Source organism: Pseudophryne corroboree, chromosome 9 (assembly GCF_028390025.1).
Source record: "Pseudophryne corroboree isolate aPseCor3 chromosome 9, aPseCor3.hap2, whole genome shotgun sequence".
Classification (NCBI taxonomy): Eukaryota; Metazoa; Chordata; class Amphibia; order Anura; family Myobatrachidae; genus Pseudophryne; species Pseudophryne corroboree.
The window spans coordinates 320,946,057-320,959,736 of record NC_086452.1 but is presented as its reverse complement, the minus strand read 5'-3'; the positions used below and the strand labels follow the sequence as shown (position 1 = coordinate 320,959,736).

The window sequence follows — 13,680 nt, the reverse complement described above, 5'->3', positions numbered from 1 at the left end:
GTTTGGGAGCTTTGGTATAATCCCCATGGTCCTTACGGAGTCCCAGCATCCACTTAGGACGTCAGAGAAAATAAGATTTTACTCACCGGTAAATCTATTTCTCGTAGTCCGTAGTGGATGCTGGGCGCCCGTCCCTAGTGCGGATTGTCTGCAATACCTGTATATAGTTATTGTTTAACTAAAGGGTTATTGTTGAGCCATCTGTTGAGAGGCTCAGTTATTATTCATACTGTTAACTGGGTATAGTATCACAAGTTATACGGTGTGATTGGTGTGGCTGGTATGAGTCTTACCCGGGATTCAAAAATCCTTCCTTATTGTGTCTGCTCTTCCGGGCACAGTATCCTAACTGAGGTCTGGAGGAGGGTCATAGAGGGAGGAGCCAGTGCACACCAGGTAGTCCTAAAGCTTTCTTTAGTTGTGCCCAGTCTCCTGCGGAGCCGCTATTCCCCATGGTCCTTACGGAGTCCCAGCATCCACTACGGACTACGAGAAATAGATTTACCGGTGAGTAAAATCTTATTTTTGCTAAGATCATTGGGGCTAATTCAGACTTGATCGCTGCTGTGCGCCAGTGCATGGCAGACAGCCGACGGCTGTCTTTAGCCCTGCGATCACCTCTGCCTGATTGACAGACAGAGGCGGTCACTTGGCGGGAGGGGGCTGGCGGCGGCATTTGGCTGCCGTTTAAGGGGGTGCGGTCCGGGACCGTTGGGGGGGCGGGGGCGGGCCGTGGCGGCTGTGTGATGACCCAGGCAACGACTAGCAGCTCCCTGCCAGCGCGCAGGAGCTACGCTGGTTGGGAACTACTCCTACAGTACAAAAGCATCGACGCTGTGCGATGCTTTTGTACTTGTACAACGGGGTAGGGCTTGACATGCGGGGCGGACTAGCCCTGTGCTGGGCGTCCCCCCGCATGTCAGGGAAGCTGATCGTAGATGTGCTAAATTTAGCACATCTACGATCAGGTCTGAATCACCCCCATAGTACGGGTGGGTATGAGAATGTGGGGAGCACACTCAGGACCAATGGTATGTCCCCGCTGAGCCTGTTCCTGGTGCTCTCCCCCCATAGTTCCCTGCTCATCTTGAGGGTTAGGCCCAGGGGCAGACTTGATGTTCTCTGCCGGAGAGGTGGTAAGCCTGATCCTGGAGATCTATTGGTAGAGGTGAAGAAAGGCCACATAATCCAGATTTTTGTGGTTGCACCGCAGTCCTTCCGTTTTATTGTTTGTTTGTTTGCCTTCTGTTTTCCTTCGGTTTAACACCAGTATAACACTGCCAATGATTTTAGCTGCCACTTTATAACTAGCCACTTCATACACAGACTTGGAACAGAGGGGAAGTTATTATGATACTTGCCCTGATTTGTCCAATATATCTCAAGAGAGATTGTGTCTCTCTATGTCTATATGTACATATATATAGGTTTCCTGTTTTGCATGGTAGTTTTCAGTGTAATCCAATAACACTGAGATTTAAAGACCCACTGCAGAAAGTAAGCTCCCAACCAGTGAATTTATGCGTTCAGTGCACCAAATGTAGCATTGCTGCAGAGAGAGTAGGCGCTGAGTAGATTATGATCTAACACTGGGAGTGACAGTGCTAACTTCGACAGCATATATACTGATATAGGCAACAGCTACTGCTGTAGTCTAGGGGTTTAAACTCTAGAAGGGGTTTAAGCTAAACAAAAGTCCTTCTATATGGCTGTATATATAAGAACAGTGCGGATGGTGTGTTAGTTGGCATTGCTGCCTTGCAGCACTCACACTAGGGCACTAGCTGTGTGGAGTTTGTATGCTCTCACCGTACTGTTTACTACTTTTACATGGTAGTTAGTGACAACCAGTGATAAAAGGAATCTTTATCTGTGCCTGTAAGAGTAAAGCAGCTCTATAATATTAAAGTACTTAAGTGGAAAAAGGATAAAACGCTGTTTGAGGCAATGCTAATATAAAGAGAAGGTTAGAGATTAGAAGAGGAAAAAGAAGCAAAAACACAAAAGAAAAAACAACTAAGTTTACAAGCTCTTTTTTTGTAAAAGTGCAGCTTTTCCGGTATTTTTGGAGGAAGGGATAATGGACTATACGTCTATGTGTATATATACGCATCTATATATATCCTTCTATAAATTATATAGATGCACCTGTTAAGGGTACCTTCGGGTTCTCTAGCTAATTTCCTTAGGCAACTAACGTTTACTACCATCTTAACTGGTATATAGCAGGGTGGAAGGGGTCTCCTGACTTTTTCCTCACCCTTGGCCTTTTTTTATCAACAGGTCGACTTATTGACCATAGTCCTTGCAGCGGACAAATCCTACCTTCAGTGAAGGGGTTTTCTATACAGACACTTTAACAAAGGAGACCTAGTTAGCTTCTGTGTCAACTGCCTTTTCTGCTCCTTCCCCGTTTACTCATGCAGTGTTAACAGAATGTCTGTCTGTTTCATCCTAAATTTGTTTTTGACCCAGCCTTGCAGGTCTCGCTCTCCAGATCTGCTGATCTTCCAGAGGGCATCCCTGGTATGTGGCCTTTGCGTTCAGGCTTGTTCTGACACCTACTTTTGACATATTGGCTGTTCAAGGTGTGGTGCTGGAATGCAAGGGACTCCGGTGTCTCAACATGTTGGGTCTCTCAATTAGGAGACATACCGGAGTACTTTCCCAGGACCGGAATATGGCATTCCGAGGTGGTTACTCTACTGTGTCTGTGGACACATACCACCCTTAGTCCGGCCACTCCTAGCCTGGCGGAAGGCATATGTTGCCTAGGGGGCATACTCTTGGTGGTGGCCCCTTTTTTCGTTTTGGTTCTGTTGGCGGCAGGTCTCTGACTCCGTTTCTTAAAGGAAGGACTCGCTTGTCGGTGTTATCTAACCTAAGCACTGCAGGACATTCAACTGTTCACTAGGGGCGTTGTTAGCCTTCAATGTTCTGCGTTACTCCTTCAGTGTTCTCTTGATCTTGCAGTATTGCAATCCTTTTGGCTAGCATCTGCAGTCTATATGCCTTTCAGGGCACGATTGTGGTTTCTGTCTTTGCATAGCATCATTGCTCTACCTTTGTTTCAATAGCTTTCCTGGCCAGTTTTGACAGGATATCTGACAGTTCTCTTGGTGGTTTTATGTATAGGTTGCTGCGTCATACTGCATCTTAGGTTGTCTGACTTCCTCTTGTCATGCCCCACAGTTCTCTCAGTTGTGGCCTTGAGTTTCGGCTTGACTGTGCAGTTTCCGGAATTCTCAGTGTTTTCCCACCTGTTTGGGAGGCTCTGGGACGTCCCCATAGTACTAGACTCCTGCGTCCCCTCTGGATGATAGAGAAAACAGGATATTTGTACTTACCGATATAAATCCCTTTCTCTGAGTCCATAGGGGACGCTGGACACTCTTCCGGCGGTGTGGTCATACCACTGGCGGTATCGGTGGTTCTGGGTTGCTGGGTGTCCTTTGGACCTGGTTGCAAGGTTTCTTTGCTTTACTGTCATTTTATTTTTTCTTTTGAAAGAGCTATTTCCGCTTGCAGAATAACCAATCTGTAAGATGTCTGCCTTCACTGTAACAGGTCTTGGGTTCTAACCCCAAGTGTGACTACTAAGACATGTGTGATCTACGATTTATGACAATCCTCTGTGTATATCTATTTATACACACACGCACACATGTTGCCTTTATCTCTGTGTGTTTCTGAGGTTCCTGTTTTCCGGGGATCTCTCTTTGTGGTTGTCTTTCTTCTGTTGGTCGTACTGCTTCTCTCCTTTTTTTCCCCTCCCCAGACCAGTTTCTTAACTGGTCTGGGGAGGGGTATAGAGGGGGAGGAGCCATTCACACACATTAAAAGGTTTTAAAGTGCCGGCTCACCTGATCACCCATCTATACCCCATAGTACTAGACTCCAGCGTCCTTTATGGACTCAGAGAAAGGGATTTATCGGTAAGTACCAAATTCCTGTATTTTGCATCCAATAGTTTTGGTCTAAAGCTGCTACACATCTGAACTCTGTAAAAATACCTAGCCACTAGGGCAGATTTAGAATATCCCTGCGGTCCAGTATTTTCTCCTTCATCCACTAGGGGACACTGGAGAGCAGTTACAATGGGGGATATAGTAGGCAGTATCTGGAGCTGGCACTTTAAAACTTTTACAGTGTGGCTAGCTCCTCCCCTACTATGTCCCCCCTCCAAGCCAGTCTTTATTTTGTGCCCAAGGGAGCTGGTCACTCTTGGGATTTCTCCTGATAGAATTTTTTTTTTCTTCGTCTTTCTTCTTTGATGTACAGACTGGCAGCTCTGCCTCTGCCAGTCTGCAACGTGGGAGCTGCCGGCGGGGTCCCATCGCAGCTGCGTGCGGCTTGGGATGGTTCCCCGGCTGAAGAGATCATCTCTGGAGATGTCCGGACACCGCTGCGTGAGGCGCGTGTCGGGGCCACTCCATCAGCACAAGGTCTGGCAGCACCGCAGAGGTAAGTATTACCCCCGGCCGCGGCTCACATTGCCGGCGGGGGATTACAGGGCTCCCCCCGCTTAGATACTGCTGGCGTTTCTCCGTGTTTAAATCAAGCGCCATAACGGGGGGGGGGGGGGTAGGAGCTTAATCCCAACATGGGCTTTCAGCTCCCGGCTGCCCCGGTGTCTCTGCGCGCTGGTGGCCATTTCCTCAGCACTTCAGTGGAGGTTGATTGCTACATCCCAGGCACTGTGAGCGGTTTCAGTGAGGTGTTTGGTGGGACAGTAAGGGGAGGCACCGATAATTTGCTGAACGCCCCTGTCACTGCACAGTGCAGGGCATACACGGGTGTGGCTGCACTCCTTTACTACCCCCCTCTCCTCCTGCCTATTACTGTGTGTGTGTGTGTGTGTGTGTGTGTGTGTGTGTGTGTGTGTGTGTGTGTCACAGGTGCTGCCATGGCTGGAAAGGGTTCGAAGGCAGCACAAAAGGTTTTTACATGTCAGAAATGTTCTGCAAAGTACACTCAGGAACATTCTGAGAATTCCCTGTTATGTGAGGATTGTGAGTCTGAGCCATCTGCTCAGCCCTCACCACAGCCTCAGAGCACTCCTGTTTGGACAACACAGCTTACAGAAGTTATGTCATTGTTAACTAGGGAACTGAAGGCTTCTCGGGAAGATAGAGAATCTGCCCGGTTCCAACAGCTTGTTCCTATTCCCGAACCTGAACCAGCATGGGCTTGGTCCCTGGCAAAATCAGTTGAAGGGCTCTCTAAGGCAGTGTTCCCTTCCCAGGTCCCGTCCTTAACTTCCCCTCCCCAAGTTTCAAAAAAGAGGTTGTTCGCTTCAGTGTTACATGACTCTGATGATGATATGCTACTATTGGAGGAGGCGGTAGATGTACAGGATACTGATGACTATCAGGTTTATGAGGACTCTGAACCAGCGGCTCAGGGTATCTAGGCGCTTATAACAGCTATTCGCTCAGTATTACAGGTAGAGTTGGAACAGGATACCTTACGTCCTTCAAGGTTTGGCACCAATCAAAAACTGCCAGTGACCTTTCCAGTTTCAAAGGAGCTAGATGCGCTCATGACGGCAGCTTGGAAACATCTAGATGCAAAATTTCAGGTATCAAAGAAAATTTTGTCTTCCTATCCTTTTCCCGCAGATAGCAGGAAACGTTATGAGACCCCTCCGATTGTGGATCCTTCGGTGTCTCGTCTGTCCAAGAGGACGGTTCTGACGGTTCCTGGAGCAACCTCGCTGAAGGAGGCATCAGATAGGAAGTTGGAGACCACCTTGAAGACGATTTACTCGGCGGCGGGAGTGTTACATCGCCCGGCGCAGGTAGGTTATTGGATCAACAAGGCTATGGAAGCTTGGGCAGAACAATTGTCCTCAATGCTGCCTCCGGATCAGCTGATACCGTTGGCAGAGCATGTTCACGAATCAGCCCTATATCAGCCAGGATTTCCGCTTTGGCTATTTCGGCTCGCAGAGCTCTCTGGCTATGACAGTGGCAGGCAGATGCTGAATCCAAGAGGGCGGCAGAGGCGTTGCCCTTTACGGGAGAGGTCCTGTTCGGAAAGGATCTGGATGCCTGGATTTCACAAGCCACTGGGGGTAAGTCGACTTATCTTCCCTCTGCTGCCCCAGCTTCTCGGAGGCCCTATACGGGTCCTTCCTTTCGGTCCTTTCGTGCCCCTTCCAGGTTTTCGAGGCTAGGCCAGGGGCGGAGTTTCCATCTCCCGTGGCCATAGAGTTAGGGGCAGAGGATCCACAGCAACCCAGCCAGAGCCTAAGTCTTCCACCACTCCCACAGCATGACAGGCTTCCCTCCCACCTGGGGGATCACAGGGTGGGAGTACATCTGTGGGATTTCAGGGAAGCCTGGGTACAATCCTGCCCAGACGCTTGGGTCAGGGATCTCATCATTTCCGGTTACAAGCTCGATTTTCAGACCCAGCCGCCTCAGCGTTTCTTCACCACGCTTTTGCCAGTTTCCGATGACAGGAGGGTCACCTTGCAGGCTGTGGTCCAGAAGCTTCTTTCCGCAAGGGTGCTGATCCCTGTTCCCTCACATCATCGGAAACAGGGCTATTACTCTAGCCTTTTTCTCGTACCGAAGCCGGACGGCTCGGTCAGGCCAATTCTGAACTTAAAGGATCTCAATCCTTTTTTGAGGATATTCAAATTCAAGATGGAGTCCCTTCAGTCTTTAATTGCGGGGTTGGAACAAAACGAGTTTATGGCGTCCTTGGACATCAAGGATGCATACTTACATGTTCCCATTTGGCCTCCTCATCAGGCTTTTCTCCGGTTCGTGATACAGAACGCTCATTTCTAGTTCCAGGCCCTTCCATTCGGTCTCTTTTCTGCTCCCAGAGTGTTCACGAAGGTCATGGCAGTCATGATGGCCCTGCTGTCAGGGAGTGACGATTGTCCCTTATCTCGACAATCTGCTGCTGAAGTCGCACTCTGCAGACCTGTTGCTTCAGAATATCTGTATAACCCAGGACCTTCTGATTCAGCACAGGTGGATCCTGAATTTCCCAAAGTCTCAACTATGCCCCTCGCAACGGTTGCTGTTCTTGGGGATGATTCTCGACACGGTCCGTCAGAGAGTTTTTCTTCCTCAGGCAAGATCCTCTCTATTCAGATGTTGGTGAGGTTGGTCCTTCGTCACAGTCGGGTGTCGGTGTATCTGTGTATTCGCCTTCTGGGGAAGATGGTAGCAGCGTTCGAAGCTCTTCCATATGGATGGTTCCACTCTCGACCCTTCTAGCTGTGCCTCCTCCATCAGTGGTCGGGGTCTCATCTATTTCTTCATCAGCGATTGACGCTATCTCCAAAAGCACGGTTGTCTCTCTTCTGGTGGCTCAATTCAACTCATCTGTTGGAAGGAAAGCGGTTCGGCGTTTGGGATTGGACTCTCCTCACTACAGACGCCAGCCTGCGAGGATGGGGGGCTGTGACCTGGGAACATCGGTTTCAGGGGCACTGGTCATCTCACGAGTCCACTCTCCCCATAAACATTCTCGAGTTACGGGCGGTGTACAATGCCCTACTTCAGGCACACCACCTGCTTCGCGGTTGGGCAGTCAGAGCTCAGTCCGACAACGCCACGGTGGTGGCGTACATCAACCGTCAGGGCAGCACTCGCAGCCGTGCGGCGATGAGAGAGGTCACCAACATCCTCCTCTGGGCAGAGGAAAACGCTCTGGCCTTGTCGGCAATCTTCATTCCAGGGGTGGACAATTGGGAAGCCGATTATCTCAGCCGCCAGGACATGCACCCGTGGGAGTGGTCACTCAATCCCCAGGTGTTTCGTCAGCTGGTCTACCGGTGGGGGAGACCAGAGATCGACCTTATGGCATCCCGCCTGAACCATCAACTGCCTTTTTACTACTCTCGGATGAAAAACCCAGCGGCAGCAGCCGTAGTTGCCCTCACGGCTCCTTGGAACTTCCGGTTCGTTTATCTCTTTCCTCCGTTCCCGTTACTCCCTCGGGTTCTGCAACGCATAAGGAGGGAGAATGCGCTGGTCCTCCTGGTGGCTCCAGATTGGGCACGCAGGACTTGGTACTCCGCCCTACACCTGTTGTCAGTAGCGGAGCCTTGGCCCCTGCCACTATGAGATGATCTCCTACAACAGGGGCCCATCTTTATCCAGACTTACGCAGGCTACGTTTGATGGCGTGGCTGTTGAGAAGGCCATCTTGAAAAAGAAGGGCATTCCTCGTACGGTTATACCTACTATGCTCCAAGCTCGGAAGTCAGTCACATTGTCTCACTACTACCGCATTTGGAAGGCTTATATAGCCTGGTGTGAACGACGAGAGTTTCCCCCTTCGGTTTTTCACTTAGCCCGCCAGTTTTCTACAGGCGGGTTTCTCGGCAGGGCTAAGACTGGATTCACTAAAGGTTCAGGTCTCTGCTCTTTCGGTTTTCTTCCAGAAGAAATTAGCCTTGCTGACGGAAGTTCAGACCTTCTTTCAGGGGGTTCTCCGAATACAACCTCCCTTTTGCCTTCCTACGGCGCCATGGGACCTCAACCTGGTCCTCTCCTTTCTGCAGTCTCTGTTATTTGAGCCTCTGGAGTCGGTGGAGATGAAATATCTCTCCTGGAAGGTAGTCTTTCTACTGGCTCTGGCTTCGACCAGCGGGTGTCGGAACTTGGGGCTCTCTTGTCGACCTCCTTACCTGATTTTTCATGAGGATAGGGCTGAGCTTCGTACTCGCATGTCGTTTCTCTCGAAGGTGGTGTCAGATTTTCACATCAATCAGCCTTGTGGTTCCGGCCAAATCGACGAATTCACCGGATACGAGATCTTTGGATGTTGTCAGGGCGCTCAGAATCTATGTGGATAGGACTTCGGCTATTCGGAAATCGGACTCCTTATTTGTTCTGTACGATGCAGCCCGTCGTGGTTGGCCGGCTTCCAAGCAGACGTTGTCCCGATGGATTCGGCTGACCATCAGACAAGCTTATTTGGCGGCTTCTCGAGAGCCTCCGTCTTCCATTTCGGCGCGCTCTGTGGGACCCCCATGGGCGGCCGCCTGCGGGTTTTCCATGACTACTTTGTCGTGCTGCCACTTGGTCGGGCCGACATAAGTTTGTCAAGTTTTACACGTTTGACACTTTTGCGGCCTCTGCGTCACAGTTTGGCCGGGCGGTTTTGCAGGACTCTCAGCGCTCTCCCTCCCATCGTGGGCGCTCTGGGACGTCCCCATTGTAACTGCTCTCCAGTGTCCCCTAGTGGATGAAGGAGAAATTAGGATTTTGGTACTTACCGATAAATCCCTTTCTCCGATTCCACAGGGAACACTGGACGCCCACCCAGCGCTGTTTCCTCCTACTTCACTTCTCTGTTTGCAGGTCACGGAGTGACTGCTTGTTTTGTTCATGTTAACCATTCTCTAAGGTTAGAATTTTCCAGGTTTACTTGGTGTTATCCTGTTTTACATGGCTTAGCTAACCTCCTCTATTTTAATGTTGGTTTCTTCCAGCTCTCCTCGGGCACAGTTTTAGGTAGACTGGTTCGGAGGGGGGACATAGTAGGGGAGGAGCTAGCCACACTGTTAAAGTTTTAAAGTGCCAGCTCCAGATACTGCCTACTATATCCCCCATTGTAACTGCTCTCCAGTGTCCCCTGTGGAATCGGAGAAAGGGATTTATCAGTAAGTAACAAAATCCTAATTTCTCAAGAGGATTAAAGAGAAAAATTGGATATTTGTATTTGTTATATTCTTTACTCTGTACCCATTTGTGAACACTGACCTGCGCCCACCATTTTTACCCTCTAGTTCTTCTGTTAAAAGTTTTCCTAAGGTAAATGTCTTTTTGCAGGTGTGATGTTATTTCCCTTTCTCTCTTCTTAATTTTTTTCTGGTTTTATACTGCTGAGCATGGTTAGAAAAGTAGCTGAGGGGTGAGAAGTACAGATTATTTCTAATAAATATTTAAAATGCCAGCGTTAATATATGCTGCGGACGCAAGGCGCATCATTACCATATACGATAAAAGTGCGCTGTACATCACAAACACTACATCCCTTAAGAGAAAACAAGTACTCGCACACATTGTAAGCTGAGGTCTAACGCTCATAGATGTATATATTTGATATTAAAAGGGTATGCATACAATATAACACGTGTACAGTATATATATATATGGTTACGGAGTTACAATTACACAGGAAGCAGATAGTTACAAAAGAATCCATTACAGCCAGCATACATACCATTTCCCATAGAACATTTCCTCCATCTCTCCCTCTCAGCAAGCAACAGCAACTAGCCCTCTAAGTCCTAGAAACTGCCTATATCAAAACAGTGGGAGTTAACAGGTTGTTGGTTTCAGGCTCCTTCCATTGGTACAGGAGAGTGAGGTCTCTCATTCATGATGTGTCATTGGTCAGTTCATATGCAAGCAACGTCCAGCCTTGAAGAAGACATCATAGGGGTTGGCCACTGGTTTCTGCCCACATGCTTTCTTTCAGGAGATTCTTTTGTTCACTTTAGAATATGGCTTCATATTCATACATTCAATCATAACTAATTGTTGCAATGTGCTACAACCTACCCACTGCCATCAAATTAATCCACTCATTTTGACACCATTAATCCACTATTTTGACACCATGCATGACATGTTTATCTTGTTCCATTCCATTAATACATATATATCGTTCCATTAATACATATATATCTGGTTTAATACACTCTATTATATAAATACCATAAAATACAAGTCTGTTGCTGGACATGACAAACAAAAAACGATTATTCTTACACTCAGAACAAATGTCAGCCCCTCGTCCCACAGAGGAAACCTTCACCGTGGTCCCACTTAATAGATAAACACCAATAGAAAAATGTGGGGCGAACGAGGCGCCACTTAACACTTATAGAGACATAAAAATATTTGCTTACACCGATAGGATTCACAACAGGTGAATCAGAAATGACCTTCCATGGAAATGAATACTAAAAAGATAGTAAAAGAACACAAAACATAGTGTATTCCAATTTGATTATTTGATAAAACTTGTATTGCTTCTTGGTCCCACTCACATGATGTATGTGTTTAATTTGCATGTAGAAGTTAGTGCATCAGGGTGACCAGCATCAACTCCAAATAGCAATGATATACGAGTATATTTTGCATGTAGAAATCAGTGCACCAGGGTAGATGTGCACCCAGCTTTAACTCCAATTAGCACTTAAAAATAAGAATGGAAAAATAGTGCAATACCGTCTGTGTAAGGGAATTATATTCTTTTAATAAAAACACTCACAAACACAGACTTGGTAACAGCATTAAAACAGGTAAAAGTTGCATGGATATCGGGATAAAGGAGAAAGCCACCAGCAGCATGGGAATATAATCACCGCAAGTCCCGGTTCACTCAGGGCGTCCCCACGCTCTCAGATCCGTTCTCCAAGTCTCCAAACAGTCCAGCATAAAACAGTCCCCAGCTTAAGCGCTTTCGGATGTCATATCCTTCTTCTTTATTAAAAGAATATAATTCCCTTACACAGACGGTATTGCACTATTTTTCCATTCTTATTTTTAAGTGCTAATTGGAGTTAAAGCTGGGTGCACATCTACCCTGGTGCACTGATTTCTACATGCAAAATATACTCGTATATCATTGCTATTTGGAGTTGATGCTGGTCACCCTGATGCACTAATTTCTACATGCAAATTAAACACATACATCATGTGAGTGGGACCAAGAAGCAATACAAGTTTTATCAAATAATCAAATTGGAATACACTATGTTTTGTGTTCTTTTACTATCTTTTTAATATTCATTTCCATGGAAGGTCATTTCTGATTCACCTGTTGTGAATCCTATCGGTGTAAGCAAATATTTTTATGTCTCTATAAGTGTTAAGTGGCGCCTCGTTCGCCCCACATTTTTCTATTGCTGTTGCTGGACATGTTTTATCTATGTGTAATTTATGTGTTGTGTGAAATGTGTGTCTGTGTGCGTCTTTATGGCGTTTCTCAGTGATTGCGCCTTTTACCGTATATACGCCCACCACGCTCCAATGCGCAAAGCTCGTGAACCAGTGTATGTAGCGTGCATGTATGCGTACGCACAATGAGAATGCGCACGACCAGTGGCCACTCTGTGTGGTGTTTGCACATGGAGTGTGTGTGTGATATTTTTGACTTTGACAGAGGTCTATTTACTAAACATCGGAGAGAGATAACTGCCATGTTCCGTCCACTTTATCTCTCTTCAAGGCTTAGTAAATAGACCCCTAAGTCCCTGTAGGATGGGGATATAGAATACAGTAGGCAGGAGAATAAATGTTTATAGTTATTTAAAGTGCCAGAGTACTAATATCTACATGGTACCAGTGTCACCCAATGTGCTCAGAGATAATGACTAAACATCCATGTACGATTCCCTTTTTTATCTCTTCACATGACCATGCCATTTTCACAAAGTTTTCTTCCATTTCTAAGCCATTGGCAGGACCGGATTAAGGAAGGAGCGACAGGGGCGGTTGTTCCGGGGGCCCACACACATTATGGCCCCCACACACAGCTAAGTTTTACAGGAGTAGTACTCCTCCGGGTGGCAGAGCTGTGCTGCTGGCGGGAAGTTCGCCCTTGTCCAGCGAGTTTTGTGTGTGTGTGTGTGTGTGTGTGTGTTTGTTTACATGGGGGGTTATGAGCAGGGGGCTCCCACAACTTCAATGACCCTGGGCTCCCACCAGTCTTTATCCTGCCCTGGCCATTGGCTTGTCATTTATCTCTTTCTTTCAGTTCTGCTGTCATTTACCTCTACCAGCTGTTGTATAGTGTATTGACTTTAAAGTATCTTACTCTAGTACACCCTGTTTATCCGCTCTTATGGTCTTTCTTACCTTCTTACCGTAAAGGGCCCCATACACTTCTGCGACATGTCCGTCTGACATGTCTCAGGTGATCACCCCGGCAGACTCCCGGGGGGCAGGATCGCTCAAGATACATTGTATGCTGTACTTTTGCATACGATGTATCTTGGTCGATCCTAGCCATGCTTGCGGGGTCGGACGTGATTGAATGTGCAGCACATTCAATCTGGAGGATCCGATGCTCACGGGAACGCTCATCGGATCGGATCAGAAACCCATCGGGCCGAATGCATGAAATCGGGCACTATCGTCCTAGTGTATGGAGCCCTTAAGTCCTGTTTAGCTACTCTCATGAATTTATGCTCATTAGCACTTTTCATAACTATGTGTTTGTTCTGTCAGGTACAATCGCTTTTTCCAACATGGCTCTTGAGCAGCTCAGAACCACAAAAAGGTGGCACTGCGTCTCTGTCTGAGATTTTCCTGCGCCGCGATGAGCTACAGAAACACTTGCTGGAGTTGGAGAGGAAGATTCTGGCTATGGTAGCTGCAGATAAGAAATTATGGACCTCTCAGGCACACAGAACCATAGACATGGAATTAAAGGCAGGTGGAATATCTGGAGTGTCCCGGGAGGTAAGAATTCTTTAAATTATTACTATAGTATTTCTGAGGAATTATCCCTCTAACGTTGTACACTTGTACATACTCTGCTGTACATATATTTAATTATCTCCTGATTTGGCTCATTTTGATTCCTTTCCTCCCTTATCCTTTGTCTTGTAGCTTGAGTCTCACTTTGTTTGAATCTTCTATTGTACATTACTTCCAGACCTCTTCTGTCTAGGCGTGCTCTACCAGCGTTCTT

General features: G+C 47.3%; 1 protein-coding gene across 2 annotated transcripts in view; it reads left to right on the top strand.

Moving 5' to 3' along the window:
- The window catches only part of SUN2 (Sad1 and UNC84 domain containing 2), a 266,430-nt gene that overhangs the window by 214,435 nt on the left and 38,315 nt on the right, over positions 1 to 13,680 (top strand). For both annotated transcript variants that reach the window (XM_063940485.1, XM_063940484.1), the window contains exon 13: positions 13,215 to 13,448. In XM_063940485.1, the coding sequence (XP_063796555.1) occupies positions 13,215 to 13,448 (234 nt within the window). The remainder of the gene's footprint in view (positions 1 to 13,214; positions 13,449 to 13,680) is intronic.